General features: G+C 52.7%; 2 protein-coding genes and 1 non-coding gene across 9 annotated transcripts; all 3 read left to right on the top strand.

Annotated features, from left to right (window-relative positions):
- The first annotated feature begins 1,073 nt into the window (after nt 1–1,073).
- On the top strand, nt 1,074–4,558 carry RPL18A (ribosomal protein L18a). The gene is made up of 5 exons (XM_072786785.1): nt 1,074–1,207; nt 2,479–2,658; nt 3,293–3,422; nt 4,071–4,180; nt 4,410–4,558. Exons 1-5 carry the CDS (start codon nt 1,190–1,192, stop codon nt 4,500–4,502), a joined length of 531 nt encoding a protein of 176 aa, XP_072642886.1. The 5' UTR covers nt 1,074–1,189; the 3' UTR covers nt 4,503–4,558.
- LOC140611531 (small nucleolar RNA SNORA68) lies at nt 3,794–3,927 on the top strand. Its single transcript, XR_012012679.1, has one exon. It is a non-coding gene; the product is annotated as a small nucleolar RNA SNORA68 (small nucleolar RNA).
- A 6,251-nt stretch (nt 4,559–10,809) lies between the features above and the next one.
- Nucleotides 10,810–23,161, top strand: SLC5A5 (solute carrier family 5 member 5). Of its 7 annotated transcripts, none has more exons than XR_012012162.1 (15): nt 10,810–11,252; nt 12,061–12,126; nt 12,430–12,481; nt 12,668–12,735; nt 13,570–13,724; nt 14,161–14,301; nt 14,383–14,512; nt 15,419–15,507; nt 16,236–16,348; nt 16,429–16,499; nt 16,828–16,914; nt 16,997–17,190; nt 20,200–20,324; nt 20,776–21,143; nt 22,170–22,203. XR_012012162.1 is itself a non-coding variant. In XM_072786782.1 (15 exons), the coding sequence occupies exons 1-15, from the start codon at nt 10,896–10,898 to the stop codon at nt 22,332–22,334; spliced, it is 1,884 nt and encodes a 627-aa protein (XP_072642883.1). In that variant the 5' UTR covers nt 10,822–10,895; the 3' UTR covers nt 22,335–23,161. The 7 variants fall into 7 exon arrangements, 4 of the variants coding, with proteins under 4 accessions (XP_072642883.1, XP_072642882.1, XP_072642884.1 ...); XR_012012164.1 differs by lacking the exon at nt 22,170–22,203 and having other exon boundaries at nt 20,776–20,928; nt 21,028–21,149; XR_012012163.1 differs by lacking the exon at nt 22,170–22,203 and having other exon boundaries at nt 20,776–20,924; nt 21,028–21,143.
- Nucleotides 23,162–27,469: the final 4,308 nt, after the last annotated feature.

The raw sequence follows: 27,469 nt of genomic DNA, 5'->3' as shown, positions 1-27,469 counted from the left end.
AAATAAAATAAATAAATAAATAAATAAATAAATAAATAAATAAATAAAATATTTAAAAAATAATTGTGTCATCAGCTCTCTATAACATTCAAAACATAATACATTTGACAATAGTACAAAGCAGGTGAGCGAAGTATAGGAATAAGGAAATGACACCCGCTAGTAACGCTAATCCACAAAATCAAGTGACTAGAACCAGAAATGCAAACGGAGAAAATTAATGTAACAAACTCTATAAATACATACTTGTCCTCTTCTATTTTCTCAGATTCTTTAACAGCTGTACAACTTTAAGTAACAATTATAACAATGTATCGTTATGTTTGTAACATATATGGATGTAATACGTATAAGAATAATAGCACAATAGCAACAATAATGAGACAAAAGGAGAAAGAGGAAATAATCTATATAGAAGTGACATTTCCAAATCTCATTAAAATTAAGGTATGTGGGTGGAGCACGGGACTCGACCTTCAGGTTGTGAGTTCAAACCAGCCTTGGGTGCCGAGGTTACTTAAAAAATAAAATCTTGGGATCCCTGGGTGGCTCAGTGGTTTGGCGCCTGCCTTTGGCCCAGGACGTGATCCTGGAGTCCCGGGATCGAGCCCCACATCGGGATCCCTGCTTGGAGCCTGCTTCTCCCTCTGCCTGTGTCTCTGCCTCTCTCTCTGTCTCTCATGAATAAATAAATAAGATCTTTAAAAAATAATAAAAATAAATAAAATCTTAAAAGAAAAAATATTAAATATACATAGCAAAAGATCATTAAAGGAATTAAAACAGTGCACTAGGAAATAGTCACTTCGTGCAATATAAAGCAGTAAGGAAATAAATTCTACACAGGACCATACCCGGGGAGTGGCACTCTCTGCCACCCAGACCTCCCCGGGTGCCTACAATTCCCGGCATGCCTCATGCGACGCTCCCCCACGGCCAAGGTGGAAAGGGAGGGGCTAATGGAGCTACCTCCTGTGAGTTGTAGTCTTGCTGCGAAGGAAGGAGGGGCTGTGGAAGGTTGGTGGATCTGGAGCCAATGAAAAAGCACATCTTGCTGAGCGTCGGATCGAGAAGCCAATGGGCGTGCGGCTTGTGGGAGGCGGGACTTCCGGCAACGAAGTCTTGGTGAGCGGCTGCGCGAGGACGTCTACTTCCTTTTTGGTGTGGCGGCGAGAGCAGAGAGTACGCTATGAAGGCCTCGGGCACGGTAAGGCGAGCGCGCGGCGGGCCGGGGGGCCGGGGAGTGCAGTGCGGATCGAATCGGGGGCCCCGGCCAGCGGTGTAGGTCGCGTAGGGGAAGCACACTCTTGACTGGGTCCCGCGCCCTCGCGCGCCCTCGCTCTCGGGTGCAAGCCAACATGGCGGCCATTGCGGGCACCGCGTGGGGAGGCTTGTGCCGTGGGCCCGGCCCGCTGAGGAATCGCGGGGGCCGGGGAGGCCGGGTCTCCTTTCCAGGGGAAGGGACAGGTTACGCGGCTTGGACGCTCTAGTCACGGGACCTCGAGTTTTCAAGCCTCGGTTTTCCCGTTTGCAAAGTGGAATGGTGGGAGGACGTAGTAGTATTTCTTTCCTACTGGCGGGGCTGTGAAAAGGTAGAAGGAAACTGTAAACTCGAGCTGACACGGGGAGTGAGAGCCTTATGGCTGTGGCAAGTGCTGGGTAAAATCCTAGGGCGCTGTGGTGCAGAGATGGAAGAGCAAGCCCTCGGGAGAAAACAGGGCGGGCCCTGTACAGCTCCCCAGCCTCAGTTTCCATCTGGGAAAGAGGCCAGCTGCATAGGTCCGTTCCTGAGCGGGTGGTATTTAGGGCTAGCTTTTTCTCATATTGATAAAACGTTGGCAAGTCCGTTACAAAGATGGGTTCTTGGCACTATGTCACGGGGTTTGGCCTTGGCGGATTTTTTTTGTCTTTGCATCCGTGTAAACAGAGTTTCCACTGGGAAATCCAAACCATTTTTATTGTTGCTGGGAATACAGAGGCAGCTGCAGGTCCCATAGCAGCAGGACTGGGAAGGGAACTGGGTTCTTGTCCTGGTTCTGCCTGGTGTGGGCTGTCAGATCCCAGGCTGGTCACTGTCTTTGGGTCCCAGAGCTAAAGAGGACTTTGGGAAGATGTGAGCTGCAAAGATGTGTGGAGAAAGGAGGTTGCAGATCTAGACTGCAGCTATTTTCACGAATATAAATGGAAAGGGAAGGACAGTGAGATTGACAGCCTTGCCCAGCTTTCCTGAGTCCAGGCAGAGGATACTTAGCCATCTTAGTTCATCTTCCCCACCCTCAGTACCTATTCTGGGAAGTCTGGAACGGTGGGGCATGATCCAGTCACCCAGATTCCTCATGGATGCCCTGGGATGGGGCATCCTGTTGTCACTTTGGGGATGCAGTTCTCACCTGGGCTTGGGGAAGGGAGTAAGGTGAATCTTGACAGTTGTGGCAGGGCTCTGGGTCAGGCCCCACCTCACCTCTGTTTCTGTTTCAGCTGCGAGAGTACAAGGTGGTAGGGCGCTGTCTGCCCACCCCTAAATGTCGTACTCCGCCCCTGTATCGGATGCGAATCTTTGCACCTAATCATGTTGTCGCCAAGTCCCGCTTCTGGTACTTTGTGTCTCAACTGAAGAAGATGAAGAAGTCTTCTGGAGAAATTGTCTACTGTGGACAGGTACAGGATGTCTGAGACTGGGGGGTTAGGGGGAGCTGGAGTGGATTTATACCTTCTTGTGAGGGGCATTTCTCACCCCACAGAGTTCATAACCCCTGGCTTGTTCACATGCCCTAATTAAGCCCTAGTTTGGAATGTAATGGATACCTCTTGTTTTTTTTCCTAATGAGAGAGCCCAAGGCCCAGGAAGCTGTGCCTTGGCATGCTTGGATACTTTGGTTGAGGCCAGCACCTTCGCTGGGCCTCACGTATAAAGTGCGGAGAGATGCTGTCACCTGGGTACATTTGCAGTGATAGGCACTGGACTCTGTATATCATACGCTGCACTGGGTGGCAGCTGCTTTTTGGCCCAGATAGGTCTGAGAGAGTAGTTTTGGGAGGAGTTGAGTTGATGGTCTCCATGGGAGAAGTATGCTAGCCTGGACTGTTCCGTACACCCTGCTGTTGCCATGGGGTTTGTCCAGTACAGCAGATTTCTTTCATATGCTCTCAGATTCAAGGACTGGGAAACAGACGCAAGAGAGGCCTGGGGCTGGGCTTTCTTTGGGAACAGCAAGGGCACAGGATCAGTGAGTTGGACCTGGGTCGGAGCCCACTCACCACCCTGGCCTCCGCTATTGTCTTTGGCATCTAGGTGTTCGAGAAATCTCCCTTGCGGGTGAAGAACTTCGGCATCTGGCTGCGCTATGATTCACGCAGTGGCACCCACAACATGTACCGGGAATACCGGGATCTGACCACCGCAGGCGCCGTCACCCAGTGCTGTGAGCCATGGGGCCTGTGCCCAGTCCCTCCTTAGACTCCTGTTGCAGCCATCTGCAGCCCATTGGGCCTGCGCTCCCCTCTTCCCCAGACTGAGGCAGGACAAATGCAAGAGGCTTCTGGGATTGGAGGGCGGGGATTCCTGGGGGTGGTGATGGGGGATGCAGAGGAGGTGTTTGTGTAGGGAGCAAGAGTAGAGAGGATGCTCCAGGTACATCTTTTTCTGGAACCTGGCAGCAGGCGAACCTGTGGAGTTGATGACTTGTGTAGACATAATTCCCACCCAGAGTCTAGCCCGGGCCCTGTCAGTCAGGATCTGGTGCTAGTGGCCCCAGGCACACATAGAACAAGTTAACCTGCCAGGGCCCAGACCCCAGCACCTCAACCCAAGAACTGCTGTTTCTCATAGCAGCGGTTTAAACAGAGGTGCTAACAGCAAAGTGGATCTCGTCGCCTTTGGGGGGCTGTGGCTGTGCTCCTCAAAGTGAATTTGGAGGTTCTACACCCCTGATAATGCCAGCACCTGCTAGAGTCAGAGGTTATAACCACCTGGTCCCTAAGTTGGGGTACTTCTAGGCCAGCACTCAATGGGAGGTTTCAGGAATGCCCAGATGTTGGGGTACACATTTGCCCTGCCTCCCTCCCTGCAGACCGAGACATGGGTGCCCGACACCGTGCCCGGGCCCACTCTATCCAGATCATGAAGGTGGAGGAGATTGCAGCCAGCAAGTGCCGCCGGCCAGCGGTCAAGCAGTTCCACGTGAGTGCTCTGAGGGCCCTGTTGGGTAAGGTGGGCGGGCAGGGGGATGACACACATTCCCTTGGAACATGGAGCTGGCCCAGCTGCTCCCCTGTCCCCTAGCCTTGGGAGCTGCAGGGAGGGACTGGGTTTGACGCAGGAGCCCAGTGGGGGGTGGCCACACTTCAGTGGCCCTGGAAGACAAGGTTGAGAGGCTTTTACCTCCCTCACCCACCTCTCCTTACCACAGGACTCCAAGATCAAGTTCCCACTGCCCCATCGGGTCTTGCGTCGTCAGCACAAGCCACGCTTCACCACCAAGAGGCCCAACACCTTCTTTTAGATGCAGAGCGTGCCGGTGCCCAAGTCTGCTCAAATAAACTCCTCGGGTAAAACCAAGGCGCTCAGACACATTTGTTTTCTTTGTACACCCTGCAGAACTCAAAAGGGCACAGCCAAGCTGTGAGTTCTCTGCCCTGGGAGGGCTTCTCCTCTCTTGAAGTGGGGCCCAGACACCTGGTTTCTCCAGAATGGGAGCCTCCAAGAATGGCAGAGGCCACACCCCCCCAAATGCTCTCTCTCCTGCCTACTTGGCTCCCCAGGGCTGTTAGCAGGATCCTAGAGCCAGAGGGCCCGGTTTTCCGCCCTATCAGGTGGCTCTCTGCTGTGATCTTTGTCTTGCAGGCCACAAGATTTGGTCCCTAAACCTGTCCTTCCTTGTTAGATAACAAGCTTTGGCTTCCCATACCACAACCACCATGTCTTTGGTGAGATGTGGGCAGTCCGGTGCCTGGAAGGAATCAGGATTATAGGGTTGGTTCATGCCACATGCAGATTTTCCTCTCCAGGTTCAGAACCCTGGTCTTTGAGTCCAGGATACTCAGGCCAGACATGAGGGGGCGCCAGAGAGGACCAACAGCTTGCTGTGCTATGGCTGTTGTCCTTCACTAGGTGGGGCCCCCTTGAAGGACACCCTGATCCTGCCCAAGAAGGTCAAGGTCTCACTGTGGGTCTCTGTCTCCAAGAAACCACTTGAGGCTCGAGGGAATTCCAGGCATGAAGCTAATCCCACCCTGGCTGAACCCCCTCAATCAGGACGCTGAGGCACAGCTAGGAGCACAGATCTTGGGAAGCATCAGTCCTCAGTGCATGAACTTGGGCAACCCTGGTCTGCTGAATGAGTCTTCATCAGAAAGTTAGGGGGCTCAGCAGATTTATTCACTTGATACTTGGGAGAGTCAACTGTAGGCACTGGGGGGCAAAGGTCAGTCAGAGATGTGACTTCTCTTCCAGAGAGCCATGGAATAGATCAAGAAGCCAGAGCACAAAAAGGCAGTGTGGGGTAGGGGCCAGGGCAGCAATCAGGCCTGCAGTATTGCAGGCAAGGGTACAGCTTCCCTTCCCCCACTGGGGGGGTGGGGGTGGCTAGTTGGCAGGAACAGTCCCAGTGGTTTCCAGAAAACTAGGTCACTTCATACCCCACCTGTGTTTGGAGAGGTGCCCAAGGCAGAGCTTGGGCACAGCCAGCAGCCATCGTCACAGGGAAAGATCTGAGGACAGAGTACTAGGCTTCCTGGACTTCACTGGCTGCTTTGCCCACTGCTCCGAAGTGGTTCCTCCCTACCTCCGTGCCTGACCTCGCTGAGCCTTCTCCCTGGGCTGTTCCATATCATCACTGGCTGGGCCTCCTAAAGTTTGTAAGTCACACGCATATAAGAGTGACAATTGGTGGGTTTTCTGTGCCCCACCAGATTGAATCTGAGAGGGTAGGGACCACATTTATCACTCCCTGGCCCCAGGACAGGCTCAGTAATTTGGGGGCCCAGAGAGGGGCTATGACAGCCAGTGACTATTGCTTTGTTTGTACACACCACGAGGAGTAAGGATGGTGGTAAACAACTAGGTCTGGCAATGCTGGACCCAAGTTTTGTATTTTGACCTTGCCAAAATCTGTTGCACCAGCACCCTGTAGACACTCCAGTTTACTCTCCTGATAGCATTTAACCATGTCAGCAACCATGGGTTAGCAAACTTTGACAGCTGGAAAAAAAAAAAGACAAAAAACACCTCTAAGGATTTGTGTTTGCTTTTTCTTTTCAGGAAGTAAGCACTTTGCCTTAAAATAAAAATCATTTGTATGGACTTGGTTCTTTTCTTCATAGGACTGCTGGTTATCTTTTTTTTTTTTTTAAGTTACTATTTTGTAAAAGCTTTCATAGGTGGGGCAAAAAACAGGAAAAATAACTAAATGGGTTTTACCCCATGCATGGTACAAATTTTTTTATCCAGGGCACTTGATTTTTTTTAAGGTATTTTTTGGGAACCAGACTAGAATTTTTTGCCTTGTTGGTGTCATTAATCTTGTGATTTGAGGCAGAAACCCTAGTTGCCCCCCAAATACTCCTTCCTCAATAATAGGGTTTCCATATCTAGATGCCACCCACAAAGAAATACATTTCCCAGCCTTTTCATCTGGGGTAACCATGTGATACTAGAGTAGCAATGTGTGCCATTTCCAGGAAATACCCATCTGGCTGGAATATAGGCACAAGGTCTGGTGCTCTGGCAGCCAGCCTTCTTTGGTCATCAAGCCACCCTAGAGCAACAAGGTAGAACTTTGGGTACCTGATCCTATGTCCACGTGCTGAGAACAAGGGGGAGAAGGAAACCCCAGTCCTGCTTAAGCTGTAATCTGGAGGCCTGAGGTAGGCCCCTATGGTTTTGCCGGGCCAGGTCACTATCCACACAGCTTTAGTTTCTATGAGGGCCCCATGAAGGCCTACTGTGCACCCCCATCCCCACCTTGGGGCTTCATCAGTGCTTCATGGCAATCAGTTGAGAGGGCTCTGCCTCAACCAGCCAAAGGATGGGGTCAGTCCCTTATTGAGGGACCTATGAACCGAAGATGAGTGAGCCCCAGCTTTCACACCTAGACATCCACCCACCCTGCCATCTACTCAGCAAGGTTGCCACAGACCCTCTACCCTGTAACCCTCCTGGGAATTCACACACACACACACACACACACACACACATACACCCTGCACAGAGCAGTTGTCTGGACACCGGCTGGATGTGAGAACTCCTGAACTGTGCCCTCATCCTCCAGAGAGTGTTGTGCTGGATCCAAGCAGAGCAGAAGCTTGGAGACCAGCAATGATGAGCCCTTCATTGTGGGGCCTGTGAGTCAGAACCGGCCTCTGGGACCGTTGACACCCCTCTGGTTGCCTGGGGCCCAGGGAGGGGATGACTCTGCTGGGGTCACCCAGCCAACTGAGGATGACAAGGACAGGAATTTGGAACCAGCATGGCCCTAGTGGGCCCCTCCAACCTCAGGTGCTGAGGTGCTCCCAGGTCCTGTGCCTGGATTTGGCCAGGTGCCCAGGCTGGCAGGCCAGGAGCCCTGGGGAAAGAGGTCACCAGCTGCCCCTCCCTGTACCCCACTCCTGGGTCGGAACCATCAGGCAAGGGCAGACACCAAAGCAAGACGAGCAGGGGGCCCCAGAAGACTTGACCCCAATCCTTTTTTTTTTTTTTTTAATTTTTATTTATTTATGATAGTCACAGAGAGAGAGAGGCAGAGACACAGGCAGAGGGAGAAGCAGGCTCCAGGCACTGGGAGCCCGACGTGGGATTCGATCCAGGGTCTCCAGGATCGCGCCCTGGGCCAAAGGCAGGCGCCAAACCGCTGCGCCACCCAGGGATCCCCCCTGACCCCAATCCTAAACCAAGAGGGACTATCTGAGAATCCTGGAATCCTAGAATCACAGTTGGGATCCTCAGGACTTCAGGATGGTGGGCTCAACAGAAAGCTACAGCACCATTGGTAATAATGGTTTGCTTTTACTGAGTGCAAGGGAGAAGTTCAAGGCCAGACACCCAGAAGGTCATGTAGGAGTCAGAGTAGCTCCCAGCGTCTCACCCCTGCCCCCTGCCTTGTCATGGGAACACTAGGCGGTGCCCCGGCAGCAGGTGGGGGTGGGGACAGCAGGCAGCCATGAGACACCCTGACATTCCTGCCCCTCATGGTAAGACTTGCAGGTGCCGGGCCCTCGGGATCTCCCTGCCGCTCCGTCACCACCGGGGTCCTGCCTCTGCCCAACCTGTGGTCAGAACTGGACAGTCAGGGAAGGTGCCGCTGCATCCCCCCACCCTGCTCCCTGTACCCGTCCGACCCCAGAAAGCATGTGCCCATCCACCCCTCAGAGTTCCCAACTCTGGGCCTTCTCTCACACCTTGGAATTCCAGAACACGTTCTGAATCCACCCATTTCTCCCCACCCCACAGTCGCTGCCTTGGGCATGGCGGGCTTTTCAGAGTCCACAAATCTCATTAGGCCCCTCCTCCAAACTCTCCAGTGGCCCTGGCACCCTCAGAATAAAATCTACACCCTTTGCCAAGGCTCAAGGTCCCTGGTAGCCTTCCCTGTCCTCACTCTGCTCACTCCACTTGCTCCACCTCAGGGCCTTTGCATCAGCTGTTCCCCCTGCCTCTCTCCAAGCTTGGCTCATTCTCCGCCTGCAGGTCTGCAATCACCTCCTCAGAGTCTCCCTCCCAGAGACCCCACATAAAGGTGTCCCCCAGGCCAGCTCCATCTCTGACCTTGCTTCACTCTTGTCATCCATCAGCTTCTGGAATATGTGTTCCTCTCCTGGCTCGGTCAGTGTCAAGTGCCTGTGAGCAGTATGAGTCTGCCTGGATCCGGCTGTGTCCCCAGCAGCTGGGTGCATGGTCCAGTACACAATAGGTGCTCAATGAATGGGCCTCGGCCCAAGTGTCCTTCTGTAACCTCCCACCTCTAGAGGAAGAGAAGGCGGGCAGCAGATGGTAACCACTCCCAGAGCCTCCCTGGGGAGGGAGGACTGGTTTGTAAGCTCGGCAACAATTGGCATATGTTTGCATTCGATTGTATGGCTTTCAGGAAGGGATCCCCTCCCGGATTTCTCCTTTCTCACCAGGTTTTCCATGAAGGTGAGCGCGGGAGGGACTGAAAAATGGTGAGGGAAGGAAAAGGAACTCAGTGTCCTCTCCCCACCCTCCTGGCCCAGGGGGAGGAGTGCATGGCAGCGGGCAACAGAGGCATGTGTGGCAGCCTTGGTATCCCAGTCCCCAGGGGTGGGGGTCAGGCCAGCACCCCAGCACGGGTGGAGAGGGAGAGCCCGGGGGACACGAAGGGATCCGTGGGGGATGCTGGACCAACTGGAGTGGTGCCTGTCGGCCAGGGACCACCAGGAGGCGACAGAGGCTTGGACAGGACTCCAAGGCCCGGGCATTCACCTTGCGGAAGTCTAGATCCCTCCGGCTTGTGGAGCAGGGAACCCAGTTTTGGGAGACCAGTTCAGGACTTGAACCCAGGGTGAGAGCCTCCAGAGACCAAAGTCCCTCTGGTCCACCAGCAAATCGCCCCAAGACAGCAGTGTCTGGGTCCCTTGATGGCATGACCCCACGCAAGGGATGTCTCTTCCCCAACCTGGGTCTCCCCATTTGCGTGCCAGGGAGAATGCCAGACACCATCTCCCAAGTAGTCATGGGCCCCCCCATTTCTTTAGATTCAAGGCCACTCACAGTTCTTCCCCCATGACTACTTTAGACACTTAACACTTGACACAGGACAGAGGCTCCATGAATATTTGGTGCAGGAAACAACAAATGAATGAAGACACTGACAGATGAGGGGCTTACTCTGTGCCAGGCTCTTACTATGTGGATTCAATTTATTCCTCGAGCCAGGGGCTACTTTATCCCCATTTACAGATGAGGAAACTGAGGCACAATGACAAACAAAGACTCTCCCAAGTATGTATGCATTTAGGATCTGAACCCCAATGTCTCTCAGCTTGGCCTGTGTGGGGGGGTAGGGGTGCGGTTTGGTGAGGCCCTCCCCCTGGCTCTGGAGAAAGGGTCCAGGAGCCGGTTGGGGGCGGGGTCCAAGCAGGACGAGTTCTCCCCCAGTGCCAGGGCAACCCAGAAAGTGCCCCCTGTCTGTGGGAGCAAGCACTAGCTCCGCTTGGCTTAGGGTACAGAAGCACGGCGGGGATTTGAACGCTGCAGCCCCTGCTCCCAGCCGCGTCCCCCAGGTGAGCGACAGGCTCCGTGAGCCTCAGGTCCCCACCTGTCCACGGGAGACTTGAACAGCCCGGAGTGAGGGGAAGTGCCACCGAAGTAAGAGGGGTATGTGGGAGCCTCACCCCACCCCCACCCCAGCTGCCATCCACGTGCCGGGGCCTGGCCTATCTGGCCCAGTCCCGGGCGGAAAGGGTGCGGGTCCCGCCCGCCACCAACTCCAGGGGCGGGGTTTCGCGGACCCGGGAGCCCAATAAATCCGCCGCGGGTCGCCGGGAGCCACCCCTCCAGGCCCCACGGAGACCGGTTGTCGGCGCTGAGCCCAGCTCCCAGGGAGAGGGACCGACGGCTGCTCCGCTAGAGGCCGGCCGGAGCGCGCGGGGGGCGAGGGGGACGGACAGACGGACGGCGAGGCAGACGCGCAGACGGAGAGCAGGGACAGAGGCGCACGACCGCAGCGAGGACCCAGGTTCCCCGCCCGGGAGCCCCGGCCCGAGCCCCTTTGGCCGCCTCCCGCCAGGGGCCGAAGGACACAGGTGTGCGGCCTCGCCGCAGAGGCCGAGCATCTCCCCGCGCCCGCCGCCCTGCGTCCTCGGCCGCTGCCCGCTTCCCTTACCCGGGCGCGGGGTGGCGGAAGGGCCGAGGGCGCGCCTGGCCCCGCACCTGCGACCTCATGGCCGCCGTCGAGGCAGGGGCGCGGGCCACGTTCGGAGCCTGGGACTACGGGGTCTTCGCGCTCATGCTGCTGGTGTCCACAGGCATCGGGCTGTGGGTCGGGCTGGCGCGGGGCGGGCAGCGCAGCGCCGAGGACTTCTTCACCGGGGGCCGGCGCCTGGCGGCCCTGCCCGTCGGCCTCTCGCTGGCCGCCAGCTTCATGTCGGCGGTACAGGTGCTGGGCGTGCCCGCCGAGGCCTACCGCTACGGCTTCAAGTTCCTGGGGATGTGCCTGGGACAGTTGCTCAACTGCCTGCTCACGGCCGTGTTCTTCATGCCCGTCTTCTACCGCCTGGGCCTCACCAGCACCTACCAGGTACCGGGCAGAGGCCCGGAGGCAGGACCTGCCCGGCTCAGAACGGGGATGTGGCGGGGAGGCCCTGGGGCTTTGAAGTGCCGTGCCGGGGGGCCGCCGGCGGGCTCCCTGGTGCTCCCCGGTGCTTTAGCCGGGAGGCCCCAGGCGGACGGGTGCGGAGGGTTCTGGGAAGTAGCCCCAGGCAATGGGGTGAGAGGCAGGAAGGAGGAAGAGGAGCCACCGTCCCGGTTCTCCTCCGTGGAAGCCCGCGCAAGGCGGAGCCAGGTGTGCACAGAGCCTGGACAGGCACAAACCTGCCCCCCACATGCCCGGGCGTGCGCACACCCGGGCGATCGGCAGCGAGCCGAGGGTTCGAAACCCGACTTCCCCCCACCTACTCCGCTCGGGCTTCCCAAGTGTCAGACTGGGCTAATTAGAGGACCTCCCTCCAGGGCAGTGGGTACTGTGATTAAAATCGTGACCCGTATACAGTAGGCGACCAATAACAATTGGCCACAGGCACTGTAGAGTGCGCTTGTAGGGTCAGAGCGGCGCCGCCCCGGGGGGCCAATTAGCCACCGGTGGGGGCGGAGGAAGGTGCGCATTGGATGGATCCGTCTTCCTGGGCACACTCCGTGTGCACAGGTGTGTGCAGACTGATCGGAATGTGTTCGCTTGGCGGGGGCCCCCCCCACGGGCGAGAGCGGAGAGAGAAGCCGGCGTCCGGAGGGAGGGGAGAAGCCGCGAGGGCGGGGGAAGTACCCCAGAGGCCTCGACCTCCTGGGTCGGACCTGTCCAGGTGACCACGAGCCTCGGCCCCTCCTTGCAGTACCTGGAGCTGCGCTTCAGCCGCGCTGTGCGGCTCTGCGGGACCCTGCAGTACCTGGTGGCCACAGTGAGTGGCCTCGGCCCCGCCCCCGCCCGCGGGGTCCCTCTCAGGTCCAGCCTGGGATCCCGGCGGCGGCGGCCCCGCCCACAGCCCGCCCCCATCCTCTCGGCCCCGCCCCGTGGGTCCCACCCCATCCTGTAAGACCCTTCCCGGGCGCATCCTCCACCTCTCTGGCCCCGGCCTGCTGACCGCGCCCCCACTCTGCCCTGTCCCCTACTCGCCAGGCACCACGGGCTCCGCCACCACCTTCCTCTCCTACCCCCTTCCCCGCCGTCCGCGGGCCTCACCTGGTCCCGGCTCTCCTCGTAGGTGCTGTATACTGGCATCGTGATCTACGCCCCCGCGCTCATCCTGAATCAAGGTTTGACTCTGGGAGATCTAGGGAGGGTGACCGGAGGGGGCAAAGGCTCTGAGACGAAGGGGAGGGGCAGGGCAGCCCCAGGAGAGACTTGGGGAGGGAAGAATCCTGGAGAGAGGAGGGCCCTAGACACTGGGGGCCAAGTTTGCACCCTGCCTGGAGGCCTAATGGGGGGAGTTCCTTGCACAGTGACTGGGTTGGACATCTGGGCATCGATCCTGTCCACTGGAGCCATCTGTACCTTCTACACGACGGTGGTGAGTGACACCCCCACCCCGCCCCACTGCGGGGGGTGGGGGCTCCATGCACACTGTGTGGGGGAGACCCTGAAGCCATCATCCACTCCCTACTTTCCCTTCCTGCCCCGCAAGCCTGCATCTCAGCTGGGCCCCTGTTTCCTCATCTTAATGAGGACAAGTCAGTTGAACGGCTCACTGCTGAGAGTCCAGGGATAGGCTAGCTTCAGGAGTGGCTGCATCCAGGTGGCTGCCACAGAGTCCTCTGGGTCCCTCTCCCATGTCTCGGGGATCCCATCAGCTCAAGAAGTGGGTTCCTATTTCAGGATGGGTTGGCCTCAGTCTTGGGTGCAGGATGAACCAATCACAGAAGTTTGGGGGGCCGGGGAAGATGTTCTGGTTGGCTGTTTCTGGAGCTGGGAGTAGAAGGATCAGCTTTCCAAGAATGGCCTGTGAGGGAGAAGGGGCTTCTCCAAGGGAAAATCCAGGGGCTCCCAGGGGAAGGCAAAGATACGGAGGCTGGAAAGGTAAAAGCAACAGCTAAGTAATCGTAGTAGTAGTAGTAGTAGTAGTAGTAGTAGTAGTAGTAATAGTAGTAATAGTAGTAGTAGTCGTCGTCGTCGTAGTAATGATACTGCTGGCAGCCATTACTCAAGGAACTGGTACGTGCTAGGTGCTATTCCAAAGATTTTCCTAATTAATGAACTAATTAAATCCTCACAACAGCTGCATTTTGCAAATGAGGAAACAGGCAGAGAGGAGCATCGGTCCCAGCCACTGCCGAAAGCCAAGCTGGGTTGGCCTCAGACAGATCCCTGTCTGACCCCCTGTCTCCCCATCTGTCACGTCTTGCAGGGCGGTATGAAGGCTGTGGTCTGGACTGATGTGTTCCAGGTCGTGGTGATGCTAACTGGCTTTTGGGTGGTCCTGGCCCGCGGGACCATGCTGGCGGGTGGGCCCAGGCACATGCTTGAGATTGCCCAGAATCACTCCCGGATCAACCTGATGGAGTGAGTGAAAATGTAGTGAGGGTACTGAAAAAGGTGGAGCTGACATCCCTCCGCCCTGGGAGAAGCCAACCAATGCCTCCTGCTCCAGGAAGCCCTCCCTGCTTCCCTTCCCAGACTCCCCACAGACCAAACATCTGCTTCCCCTCTCTAGACTGCCCTAGCCCCCATCCCTCCATCTGTCCCACCATCTGTCCCCCAGCCCAGGCTGGAGACTGAAGGTTCTCTGAGGTCCCAGCTGGGCACAGAAAGGTTTTTGAATGCACACATGGACCACTCAGTCAACAAATAAAATTTCAGTCTGGCCAACTCCTACTCACACTTCAAAACCCACCCCAAAAGTCCCTTTGAGGCCCTTAAGGTTCAGAACGGCCATCTGGGGCCCTTGGGAGGGGGAAGTCTGTGTGGCCTTCCCATATGGCTGTCTTGTCCCACCCAGCTTTGACCTGGACCCGCGGAGCCGCTACACATTCTGGACTTTTGTGGTGGGTGGCACGTTGGTGTGGCTCTCAATGTACGGTGTGAACCAAGCCCAGGTGCAGCGCTATGTGGCCTGTCGCACAGAGAAGCAGGCCAAGCTGTGAGTGTTTAGGAGGGGCAGGGTGAGGGCCTCTGGGACGAGCTGCCCCCTCCCCAGCCTGAAGGCTGCCCCTCCCCACAGGGCCCTGCTCATCAACCAGCTGGGCCTGTTCTTGATCGTGTTAAGCGCTGCTGGCTGTGGCATCATCATGTTCGCCATCTATATAGACTGTGACCCTCTCCTTGCAGGGCGTATCTCTGCCCCGGACCAGGTGAGTTCGGCCCAGGCTCCTAGGCCACTCCGGCCCTCCCCACCCCAACTCTGAACTTCTGCGTGGATGGACCCCTGGGGCCAAGCTAGAACGGCATTCCTAGCAGAGAACAGCCTGAGCGCAGGTCCAGGGGCAACAAAGAGCTTGGCTCAGAGGAGGTTCTGGAAGGAGTGAGAAAGACAAGGCTGAGAGGCAATGGGGAGCCACAGAGGGTGTGTGAGCAGGGGAAGGGCACATTCAGATTTAGAGTCAGAGACTCCCTGAGGGACAGCAGGGAGGAGATGGGACCACGGTTCAGCACGCAATGATGGTGTTGAGAATTACATGATCGCCAGCTCTCGTGCCCCAAGCACCTACCCTGGGCCTCACGCTATTCCCTTCACGAGCGGTTAGTCTCCCATAAAATCCTTCAGCATGTGATGAGGCCAAGGCTGTCATGGCCCCCACTTTACAGATGAGGAAACTGAGGCTGGCGTGGGTGGGAAGCAGCTGCCTGAGGTCCACAGGTGAGTCCGGGGCAGCACCAGGGCCAGGACCCATGCCTTGTTCAGAGTCAGTTCAGAATTGGCAGGAGATGGAAGGCTATCCCGCCCGCTGCCCCCGCCCCCCCGCCCCCCGAGCTGACTCTGCAACCACAGCCATGGCCTGCACCTGTTGGCCTCACCATCCTTGTCAGTAAAGCGGGGGTGACACGGGACTCTGCCTCACTGGGATCCCAGGGCCCTGTGCGTGGGGAGGGGCGGGCTCGGTGACAGTCCTTCGGTGCATGCAGTCAACCCACGAACGCACACTAAGTGCCCACCTGAGTTCCGATCTGCACGGGGCCCTGGGGACATGCTGCGTGAGGACGGAATCCCCAGTCCTTGGGGTGCATTGTCCCAAAGATCAATGCCTGGCTCCCCCCAGTACATGCCCTTGCTGGTGCTGGACATCTTCGAGGACCTGCCTGGAGTCCCTGGGCTCTTTCTGGCCTGTGCCTACAGTGGCACCCTCAGGTGAGCGGCCCTGCTTGCTCACCCCGCCACGTTTGAGCCCCCTGGGGTCTCCTTGCCCCTACTGGCTGTCCCCCTGTGGGATGGAATGTTCTGGGCATATCCATCATTGACAGTTCCTTCTTGGTCCTCAGCGCCCAGCTCAGGTGGGCTCCAGTGGAAGGCACACCCTGGGGACAAGGACCCCAGCTGTGGGGTTTTCCATCTTATCACCTGGCAGGGCCACACCTGACCCCCCTCTCCTTTCCTTCTTTCCTTCCTTCCTCCTCCAAACAACTGTTTACTGAGCACCTACTATGTGGCAGGTACTGCTGTTCTAGATCCCAGGACACAGCGGTGACCAAGTGGTCCCCTGATCCTGCCCTCGGGGGCCTCACATTGTAGTGTTTTCAAATACTCCATGACTTCTGGCACACCCCTGCTTCTGCTGCGACCGGGGTGCCATGCAGCAGTGCTCTGCACCCTACTATTGCTGTGTAATGAGAACTTGTGTCATTCGTGTCCGTGGTCATGTGTGTCCTTGCTCCCATGGGGGTGTCTCGGGTCTAGGGGCAGGGATGGGGGGGTGGACATCGCCTCCACTCTTAGGGAATTTTGTCACCGCGCCTCGTGGGGTGCAGGAAAGTCAGATGGTATGAGCAGCTGGGGCCTGCGCCAGCAGGTAGACCCAGGGGAGGTGTGGCCCGTCCCTCGAGGAGGCCTGTTGACCACCCTCCCCACCCCACTCTCAGCACCGCCTCTACCAGCATCAACGCCATGGCTGCAGTCACCGTGGAGGACCTCATCAAACCTCGGCTGCCGAGCCTCGCACCCCGGAGACTCGTACTCATCTCCAAGGGGCTCTGTGAGTTGGGGAGACTCGGGTTGAGGGTGGGGGGCACGAGGACATCTCCCCGCTGACCATGTCGCCTCCATCTGCCATAGCACTCATCTATGGCTCAGCCTGCCTCACGGTGGCGGCTCTGTCCTCGCTGCTGGGGGGAGGCGTCCTCCAGGTGAGCCCCCGCCTCCCTGACCCAGCCCCATCTCCGCAAGGAGCTGCATCATGGGCATGGAACTGAAGCCCGGGGGTGGGGGACCCTACTTTTCCCACCAGCTTGATACTTTCTGCAGCCACCTGGCTGGTGGCAGTGGGAGGTGGGAGGTAGGGGGTGGTGGCTTGGAGGGGGGACCAGAATTTGTCAGGACAGAGAGAATGTGGCATCTTTGCCTCCCACACAGGGGAGAGAGGCAGGAATGGGGAGTACCGCCTCCCCTCTTTAGGGACACGGAGGCCAGGAGAGGTAGGACGCCTCTGCCTCAGCTCACCACCCCCTCTCCCAGGGCTCCTTCACCGTCATGGGAGTCATCAGCGGCCCCCTCCTTGGAGCCTTCATCCTGGGAATGTTTCTCCCGGCCTGCAACATACCGGTGAGTGGGGACCGGTGAGGGGGGTGGCTTGCGGCCGGGAGGGCACAAGGCCTCTCTCTCCTGATCTGGGCTCTCCCCCCAGGGTGTCCTCTCTGGGCTGGCCTCGGGCTTGGTGCTCTCACTGTGGGTGGCCGTGGGTGCCACTCTATACCCGCCTAGCAACCAGTCCTTGGGAGTTCTGCCATCATCGTCTGCTGGCTGTGCTGTGCCCTCAGCGAACGCCTCTGACCTCATGGGTCTGCTCCTTGCCAACAACACCTCCAGCAGGAACCCCAGGTGAGCAGACTGGTCTGAGTGTGGGTGTGGCCTCAGGGGTGTGGTGGGGAACGGGGGACTCTTAAACTGGGTCTCAAATGAAAAGGAGGAATGTGCTCAGGAGGAGGTGAAGGAAGGGCATTCCCAATGGAGAGAAGGGAAGGTGCGAAGGCCCTGAGGTCGGGTCCAGTTTAGTGCATTCCAGCTATGGTGAGGATGGGGTGTATTTAGTGAGCCGAGAAAGGATAGGAGATGGAGTCCAGCCAGAAGAATTTGGTCTGATTCTGTATTATTGTTATTACTACTAAGATATAATTTACAAACCATAAAATTAACCATTTAAAAGAAATTTTTAGCGTATTCATAAGGTTATACAACCATCACCATTAACTCAAGGACATTTTCATCACCTCAAAAGGAAGCCTCATCCCCATGAGCAGTCACTCCCCATCTCCCCCTCCCTCCAACCCCTGGCAACTGCTAATCCTCTTTCTGTTGCTATGGATTTGCCTGTCTGAACATTTCTCATAAATGGAGTTATACAATATATGGCCTGTTTTGTTTGCCTTCTTTCTCTCAGCATGATGTTTTCACGGTTTTTATTTTGTTTTGTTTTTGGTGTTTTCAAGGTTTATCCACATTGTAGCACATAGTGGGGCTCGATTCCTTTTTATGACTGAATAATATTCCCTGTATGGATGGACCACATTTTCTTTATCCACATCCTTGATAAAACATGCTATTTTCCATTTTTTAAAATTCTAGCTATCCTAGTGAGTGTGAAATGATATCTCACTGTAGGCTTTTTGTTCTTTTACCTTTTAGTTCATCTTTCTTTTTTTTTTAAATTTATTTATTAATGAGCGCTACAGAGAGAGAGGCAGAGACACAGGCAGAGGGAGAAGCAGGCTCCATGCAGGGAGCCCGACGGGGGGCTCGATCCTGGAACTCCAGGATCACGCCCTGGGCTGAAGGCAGGCGCCAAACCGCTGAGCCACCCAGGCACCCCTCATTGGTTTTTCATATATTTCCAAAGTTGTGCAATCCATACCACTATCAGGTTCCAAAATATTTTCCAACTCCAGAATATTTTAAGGAATTAAAAAAAAAAAAAAGAATTTTTCTTTGATGGGACGCCTGGTGGCTCAGCGGTTGAGCGTCTGCCTTCAGCTCAGGGTGTGATCCCAGAGTCCCAGGATCGAGTCCCGCTTCAGGCTCCCCTGTGTGTCTCTCATAAATAAATAAATGAAATCTTTTAAAAAAATTTTTAGTTGAGTTTAGTTGACACATAATATTCTTGTGTTTCAGGTGTATGATATAGTGATTCCTCATCTCTGTACGTCATGCTGTGCTCACCACAAGTGTAGCTGCTGTCTGTCACGTTGCAGCGCTGTTACAATCCTGTTGACTGTACTCTCTATACTGTGCCTTTATCCCTGTGCTGTATTCATTCCAAAACTGGAAGCCTGTACTCCCCTCTACCCTCCACCTGTTTCACCTGTCTCTCCATCCCCCAAAATTACCAATTGTAATTTTGATTTGCATTTTCCTAATAACTAATGATTGACCATATTTTCATGTGTTTATTAGCCAGAGTTATCCCTTTTTTATTTTTTTTTATTTTCTTAAAGATTTTATTTATTTATTAATGAGAAACAGAGAGAGAGGCAGAAACACAGGCAGAGGGAGAAGCAGGCTCCATGCAGGGAGCCCGATGCGGGACTCGGTCCCCGGACTGAGGATCACACCCTGAGCCAAAGGCAGACGCTCAACCACCGAGCCACCCAGGCGTCCCGGATTTATCCCTTTTTTAAAAAATAGATTTTATTTGTTCATTTGATACAGAGAGATAGATACAGAGAGAGGGAGAGAGAGTGCGCACATGAGCAGGGGCAGAGGCAGAAGGAGAAGCAGACTCCTTGCCAAGCAGGGAGCCTGACTTGGGGCTTGATCTCAAGACCCAGAGATTATGAACTGAGCTGAAGACAGATGCTTAACTCTCTGAGCCACCCAGGCACCTCTCTCCCTTTTTTTTGGAGAAATGCTTATTTAGGGCAGCCCGGGTGGCTCAGTGGTTTAGCAACGCCTTCAGCCCAGGGCCTGATCCTGGAGACCCGGGACTGAGTCCCACGTCAGGCTCCCCGCATGGAGCCTACATCTCCCTCTGCCTGTGTGTGTCTCTGCCTCTCTCTCTCTCTCTCTCTCATGAATAAATAAATAAAATCTTTTTAAAAAATGCTTATTTAAACCCTTTGCCCATTTTTTCAATTGGCTCATTTTTTATTTATTATTGAGTTGTAATTTGTATATTCTTTAAATCTTTATGTATTCTGTACACTAGATCCTTATCAGATGTATGATTTGCAAATATTTTCTTCCATTCTGTGGGTTGTCTTTTCATTCTCTTGATAGTGTCCTTTGACACACACAAGTTTTCAGTTTTGATGAAGTCCAATTTATGTTTTTTTGGGTTGCTTGTGCTTTTTGTGTCAGATCTAAGAAACCATTACCAAATCCAAGGTCTAAAGATGCACACCTATATTTTCTCCTAAGAGTTTAATTTGGGTAGATTCTGAGGGAAATAGGGAGCCACAGAGAGTGGTGAGCAGTGGCAGAAGGTCATCTGAGTTACATTTCAGTAATGCTCCCTCTGGCTGTGTATAGAGAATCCCTGTGGGTGGGAGTGGGTTAGCCAGAGAGAAAGAGAAGTGGCTACTGCACACATCTGAGTGAGCAATGATGGGAGACTGGGGGATGCCTAGGTGGCTCAGCAGTTCAGTGTCTGCCTTCGGCCCAGGGCATGATCCTGGAGTCCCAGGATCGAGTCCCACATCGGGCTCCCTGCATGGAGCCTGTTCTCCCTCTGCCTGTGTCTCTGCCTGTGTCTCTGTATCTCTCATAAACAAACAAACAAAATCTTAAAAAAAAAAAAAAAATGGAAGACTGGGCTAGGTTGTGACAGTGGAGATGGGAGGAAGTGGACAGACTGGGAGAAGCTTTTGGACTCATGCCCACCTCTCCCATCCCTAGCCCTGGAGTGGACCTGGGCCGACCTGCCTTGGCTGACAGCTTCTACGCCATTTCCTATCTTTACTATGGCGCCCTGGGCACGATGAGCACTGTGCTATGTGGAGCCCTCGTCAGCTGCTTGACAGGTAAGCAGGGCGGATGGCCTCCTCAGAGATCACCTCACCAGTCCCCCTGCCTCCAGGACGCACCGGGCAGGAAGAAGAGGAAGGACATTCTGGTCAGCCAAATGGCCACTGCGTGCTGGATGCATCAGCACCCTTTATGCTGTGTCGCTTTTGGGACGACCCCGCACCTCGCGGCGCTTGTGTCGTTTTGCAAAGGCAGAAGAAACTGAGGCACCACCCGCCCCACCCTTCCTCCTGCCTCCTAGTCCCTTACGTGCCTCCAAAACTAAGTCCTCGCTGGAGGATTCCGGCCGGAACCGCGAGGCGCTGTCCGTTGTGCTGAAATGTCTTCTCAGCAGGGCCTTGGCGCTTCCGTGTCCCTCCGGGAATTCTGAACGCCACCGAGAAGTGGAAAGAGACCAAGAGAAATCAATAGTGATCACAGTACCTGTTCTTTCTTCCTGTGTCTCAGCCTTTACCTTCACCGGGGCTTTACTGAGTCCTTCCCTGTGCCAGACGCTACTCTAAATGCTGGGGAGATAGTGAACCACCCACTGATATTACCTCCCTTCACTGTGTAGATGAGAAAACTGAAGCCCAGAGAAGGGGACAGGCCTGCCAGTGGGTCATTATTGAATCTTGGATTGGAACCCATCAGAGCTCTCCCTTCCCCTCCCTCTCCAGTTGCCGTCACTCCTTTACTAAATACCCTCATTTCCCTCAGGCCCCACCAAGCGCAGTGCCTTGGGTCCTGGGCTGCTGTGGTGGGACCTTGCACGGCAGACAGCATCGGTGGCCCCCAAGGAGGAAGTGGCTACCTTGGATGACAGCTTGGGGAAGGTGAGTCACAGGGCTGGCTCCCAGAGCAGGGGGAGGGGCAGTGAAATGACCTGAGGTGCCCTGGGCATGGCCATAATTCAGGGGAGGGACATGATGGGCCACCATCTTTCTCAACATCTTCCATTGAAAAGGCTCAGTTGAGAGCTGACTTGTCTTCAACACTTGTTATTACACCTTTTAACAAAGACTGAGCAGAATTTCATACTATTTATTTCCTTGGATTACTTCCAGGCTGTGGCAGGTGAAACTGGTTTACCTTTACGGTATTGATATAAAGTCTCTCCTATAAAAGTATTTAATTCAAAAGTGAGTCAACTTAGAGAAAATCTTACACAAGAAACATGACTGGGGTAGGCCAACTTCAGCCAAAGTCATGTGGTTGCTATGTGAATGCCCTGAATTTGGAAAATGCTGTCCCTGATCCAGACCTGCCCCTGCTCTGGAATCCCTGTTTCATTTTCTCATTTCTTACAACTTGCTGTGGCCCCAACCCTATGCTAGGTGGGGGTTTTTGTCCACTGTCTAGGAAGAGCTGGTGAAAGCTAAACTGAGACATGAGTAGGATCTCAGCAGGTAATGAATACAATAAAACAGGGTATTGTGATGAGGGTGGCCTCTTGGAAGAGGTAAGAGAGGGAGCCCCTAAGGAGGAAGAGCCAGCCCTAAGAAACTCGGGGGAAGGGCATTCTTGATGGAGAGTACAGCAGGTGCAAAGGCTGAGGCCAGAAGCTTGAGAGGGGAGATATGGAGAGGGAAGGGATTTGGCTGGAGTGTTTTTAAAGCTCGTTTCAGCTGTTGTGGGGAAATATTGATCTTCTTGAAAGGGAGCAGGGAGAAAGTCAGAGAGCAAAATGGAGGTTCTAGAGGCAGAAGGGATAGGACTGGCTGATGCATTGACCAAGGGGACAGTTGTACAACCCTGCCCAGGTTCTGCCCTTGTAGGCCTCAGTGATCCCTTCTGGGGGAGGAGCTGATACAGAGCAGAACAGGGTCTCTGAAGGGGTCTTTCTTCTCTTTTCATTCCAGGGTGCTGAGGAACTGCCCCCTGGAACCAAGAGGCCCCCTGACTTCCTGCCCAATGACGAGGACCATCTGCTCTTCCTGGGGCAGAAGGAGGTGAATGGAGCTGGCTCCTGGACCCCCAGAAGTGCACGTGACCATGGTCAGGACCTTCGGGAGACAGACCTCTGAGCCAGCAGAGGGGACTGACCACCTGGGATGGAACCTCAAGATGGGCCCTCCCAGGCCACAGAAGAACAGCCTCGGGCTCTGACCAGCTAGACTGTGTCCTGTGCAAATGAGTTTGGGATTGTGTGTCCCTGCCCTATGGAAAGAGGTGAAGCCCTGCCTTTAGGAGATCATTTTATCCAGCACCCTCTAGCCAGCCCCTAGTTTTAGATGCTGCACTCTTGCCTGCTCCCCTAAAATGAAGCCAGATTTCTCTCTATGTACGATAGAAAGATGTTGGAGTCCTCTCTGGAACATGTCTGAATCATAACAAGGATTTGGGAGGTCCTCAGGCACAACCCTGCACCCCATTTCACAGATGGGGAAACTGAGGCCTAGAAAGGGTCAACAACTTGACCAAGGTCACAGAGCATATCAGAGATTCATTGAGAGTTGGACACCAGCTCTTCTACCTTTACCTCCTCCTTGTTTTCCTCCCTCTGGAGGGTCAGACATCACATGGCCCCTGACCCTGGGAGCAAGAGGAGAGGATAAAGGATAATCACATTTTCGATCTTCCTCTTACACTTGGACACTATCTCATCCATTAAGGAGCATGAACCCACTTCACAGAGGAATAAACTAAGGTTCAGTGAGGTAGCCTGAGGTCACAGCAAGTTGGATCTGGGCAGGGACAGACCTGGGAGTCAAATGATGCTGAAGCTCTACTGCCAGCATGTCACTGGTAGACAGGGTCAGATAGGTTGGGCAAACCTATGTCCTGGGGACACGCTTGACTTTGGATGGAGATTTAATCCATGCACATCAAATAAACGGACTTTGACGCTTGATGTTCTGTACTCTCTAAAAAATCATTCTGTTAACTCCTATCTCCTCAGTCAGATCTTAGTGTGAATCTCGGAGTCTCTTGCCCCCAAGCCTGTGAGTGAATAAACCTGGGTATATAAGGATCAGAGCAAGGTGACAATTGGCTGTGGCGGGGTACATTGTGCTGCCCTCCCTGAGATGCATAGCTTCTCTCCCCCTCCCGATTTGCTCCTGAAGCATCCCCTCCTCACTGTCCTTTCTGCCTGGACCCTGCCAGCCTCCACACTGTCCCTGCACCAGTCCCTTGGGGTCTCTGTGACCTTGAGAGCTGGCTGCACTCACATCTGCCCACATACCTGCTATGACTCCTGTAGTCCCCAAGGGAGCATCCCCTGCTCAGTTCAAGAGAATCATCTCTCTCTGTGTCTCTCATGAATAAGTGAATAGAATCTAAGGATAAATATTTCTCTAAAGATAAATCTAAAGATTTATTTATTTATTCATGAGAGACAGAGAGAGAGAGAGGCAGAGACATAGGCAGAGGGAGAAGCAGGCTCCCCACAGGGAGCCCAACGTGGGACTCGATCCCAGGTCCCTGGAATCACGACCTGAGCCAAAGGCCGACGTTCAACCACTGAGGCACATAGGCTCCCCTAAATAAAATATTGTTAAAAATCTTTTTAAAAAGTTCCAGTTGTTTCACGTACATGGATCATGCATTTAATTTTGGTCACTCTAGTAGGTGTGTGGTGGTATACAGCCATGGTCTTGATTTATATTTTTCTGATGATTAATCATGAGCATCTTTCATGTCCATGTATGTATTTTTGGTCAAGTGTCTACTCAAGCCTTTCGCCCATTTTTTAAACTGAGTTGTTTATTCTCTTATTATTGTCATAATTCTTTAAAAATTTTTTTTAAAGTATTTATTTATTTACGTTAGAGGGAGAGCACGCACTCATGTGAGGGGGGAGCTGGCGCAGAAGAAGAGGGAGAGGGAAAGAAGCAGACTCCCTGCTGAGTAGTGAGCCTGAGGCAGGCTCCGTCCCAGGACTCTGAGATCATGACATCCTGATCTGAAATCAAGAGTCAGTTGCTTAACTGATTGAGCCACCCAGACACCCCTGAGATCTACTATTCTAGAGACCTCATGTAATTGGAATCCTGCAATCTTTGTCCATTTGTGTCTGGCTTATTTCATTTTGCATAATCTTTCAAGGTTCATCCAAGTTGTAGCATGTGTCAAAATGTCCTTCCTTTTCAAAGCTGAATAATATTCCCTTGTATGGATATATCACATTCTCTTCATTCCTCCATCAATCAGCATTTGTATTTGTATGGTTTCCACCTTTTGGCTATTGTCAATAACACTACTGTAAACACTGATGTAGAATATCTGTTCAATATTTGTTTTCAATGTAATTCTATGTTTCACTTTTTTAGGAATCCTCATAGCGTTTTCCAAGGCAGCTGCACAGTGTACATTCCCACAGCAAGGAACAAAGCTTCCAATTTATTCACATCCTTGCCAACACTTGTTATTTTGTAACAGTGGGTGTGAAATGGTATCTGTTGTGGTTTTAAGTTTCCCTAATGATTAGTGATGTTGAGTATCTTTTCATGTTTTTATTGGCCACTTGTGCATTTCCTTTGAAGAAATGTCTATTTAACCCCTTTGCCATTTTAAAAATTGGGTTGTTTCTTTGGTTGCTATTGTTGAATTATAGGAGTTTTAAAATATATTCTGTAAAAAAATTTAAAGGGGAGGGGTTCCTGACTAGCTCAGTTGGTTAGGGGGCAATTCTTGATATCCGGTTTTGAGTTCCTCCTCAACATTGGGTGTAGAAATAACTAAAAAACAAAATCTTAAAAATTAATTAATCAACTAATTCTGGGGCATCTGGGTAGGTCAGTCTGTTAAGCATCTGACTTTTGATTTTTGGCTCAGGTCATGGTCTCAGGGCTGTGAGATTGGGCTCCACATTAAGTGTGGAAACTGCTTAAGATTCTCTTGGCCTCTTCCTCTGCCCCTCCCCACCTCTCACGTGCTCTCTCTCTCAAAAAATTAAAAACTAAATAAAAGCAAATTTTAAAATAAATAAATAAATAAAATTCTGGATATTAATCCCTTATCAGTTAGGTGATTTGCAAATATTTCCCACCATTCTGCTAAGTTTTCTTTTCACTTTAGATGGTGTCCTTGGATGCACAACAGTTTTTATTTTTCATAAAGTCCAAAATATTTCTCTTTTGGTGTCTGTCCTTTTGGTGTCATCTCTAAAGAATCATTGCTAAATCCAATGTTTTAAAGCCTTTTCTTATTGTTTTATTCCAAGAATTTTATAGTTTTAGCTCTTATATTTAGGTCTTTGATTCATATTGAGTTAATTTTTGTATATAGTGTAAGACAAGAGTCAAACTTCTTTCTTTTGCTGGTGGGTAACCAGTTTTCCCAGCATAAGTTATTGAAAATACCCTCTCCTGCCTCCTCCATTGAATGGTCTTAGCACCCATGTCAAAAATAATTTGACAATAGGGGCACCTAGTTGGCTCAATCAGTAAGCATCTGATTCTTGAGCATGGCTCAGATCTCAGTCTCAGGGTTGTGAGTTCAAGCTCCACATTGGGCTCCACACTCATGATAGAACCTACTTAAAAATTAATAATAAGGGCAGCCCGGGTAGCTCAGTGGTTTAGCACCGCCTTCAGCCCAGGGCCTGATCCTGGAACCTCAGGATTGAGTTCCACATCAGGCTCCCTGCATGGAGCATGCTTCTCCCTCTTCCTGTGTCTCTGCCTCTCTCTCTCTCTCTCTCTCTCTCTCTCATGAATAAATAAATAAAATAAAATAAATTAATAATAATAATTTGACCATATATGCAAGGGTTTATTTCTGGGTTCTTCATTCTATTCCATTGGTCTACATGTCTATTTGCGTTCTGGATCCAATTTCAACATATAGAAGGGGTTTTCCCCATACCAAGCAATTCTCAGGACATTGAATGGCTCTCCTACAAATGAACTCAATTCTGACACTTACTTATCAAAAATAGTATCAGATTCCACAGGTTAAGGGCTCATTTCAACAAGGCTGTCCCCACCCTCTTCAGATGCCAGTTACAAGTCCAGGTTGTCATTCATGCTTCTGACTGATCAGCTATAGATTGGAGGTTTCAACAATACCCTCCAACTCAGGCTACCAATCATAAGTCCAGGTTATTACCTGTACTTTTTTTTTTTTCTTAAATGTAGATTCCACACCCAGCATGGAGCCCAACACTGGGCTTGAACTCAGGACTCTGAGATCAAGACCTGAGCTAAGATCAGGAGTCGGATATTTAATCAATAGGACCACACAAGCACCACATTACCTGTACTTCTAACCAACTGGCTACAAATCAGATGTTCCCCATGACCCCCTCCTTGGGTTCGATTAAATAGCTAGAGAGGCTCACAGCACTCAGAAAACCCATTTACTCAAAAAAAAAAAAAAAAAAAAAAGAAAAGAAAAAAAGAAAGAAAGAAAGAAAGAAAGAAAGAAAGAAAGAAAGAAAAAGAAAAAAGAAAAAAGAAAACCCATTTACTCACTACACTGTCAGTTTATCATAAAAGAATGTAATTCAGGAAAAGCCATATAGAAGAGATGCATAGGGCAATGTTTGGAGAAAGGGTGTGGGGATCCCTGGGTGGCGCAGCGGTTTGGCACCTGCCTTTGGCCCAGGGCGCGATCCTGGAGACCCAGGATCAAATCTCCCGGTGCATGGAGCCTGCTTCTCCCTCTGCCTGTGTCTCTGCCTCTCTCTCTCTGTGTGTGACTATCATAAATAAATAAAAATTAAAAAAAAAAAAAAAAGAGAGAGAAAGGGTGTGGAGCTTCCATGCTTTCTCCTAGCACAACACTCTCCTCCAATCTTCATGTTCACCAACCTGGAAGCTCATAACATAGTCTTTATGGAGGTTTTTTTTTTTTAAGATTTTTTATTTATTTGAGAGAGAAAGTGATAGAGAGCACGAGCCAAGGGGTGGGGCAGAGGGAAAGGGAGAAGCAGACTCCCCACTGAGCAGGGATCCTACTCAGGGCTCAATCCCAGGACCTCAGGATCCCAACCTGCGCTGAAGGTAAATGCTTAACCGACTGAGCTACCCAAGTGCTCCTTACAGAGGATTTTTATGGAGGTTTTTATGGAGGCTTCATGACATAGACATGATTGATGCAATCATCAATTGATGATTGATTCAACCTCCAGCCCCTCTTCCCTTCCCAGAAATCAGAAGATGGGCCTCAAAGTTCCAACCCTTTACTGATTCCCCTGGCAATCAGCTCCATCCTT

The sequence above is a fragment of the Canis lupus genome, chromosome 19 (genome assembly GCF_048164855.1).
Source record: "Canis lupus baileyi chromosome 19, mCanLup2.hap1, whole genome shotgun sequence".
Classification (NCBI taxonomy): Eukaryota; Metazoa; Chordata; class Mammalia; order Carnivora; family Canidae; genus Canis; species Canis lupus.
The sequence above is the reverse complement of the archived record's forward strand: the minus strand, read 5'-3'. Positions and strand labels throughout refer to the sequence as shown.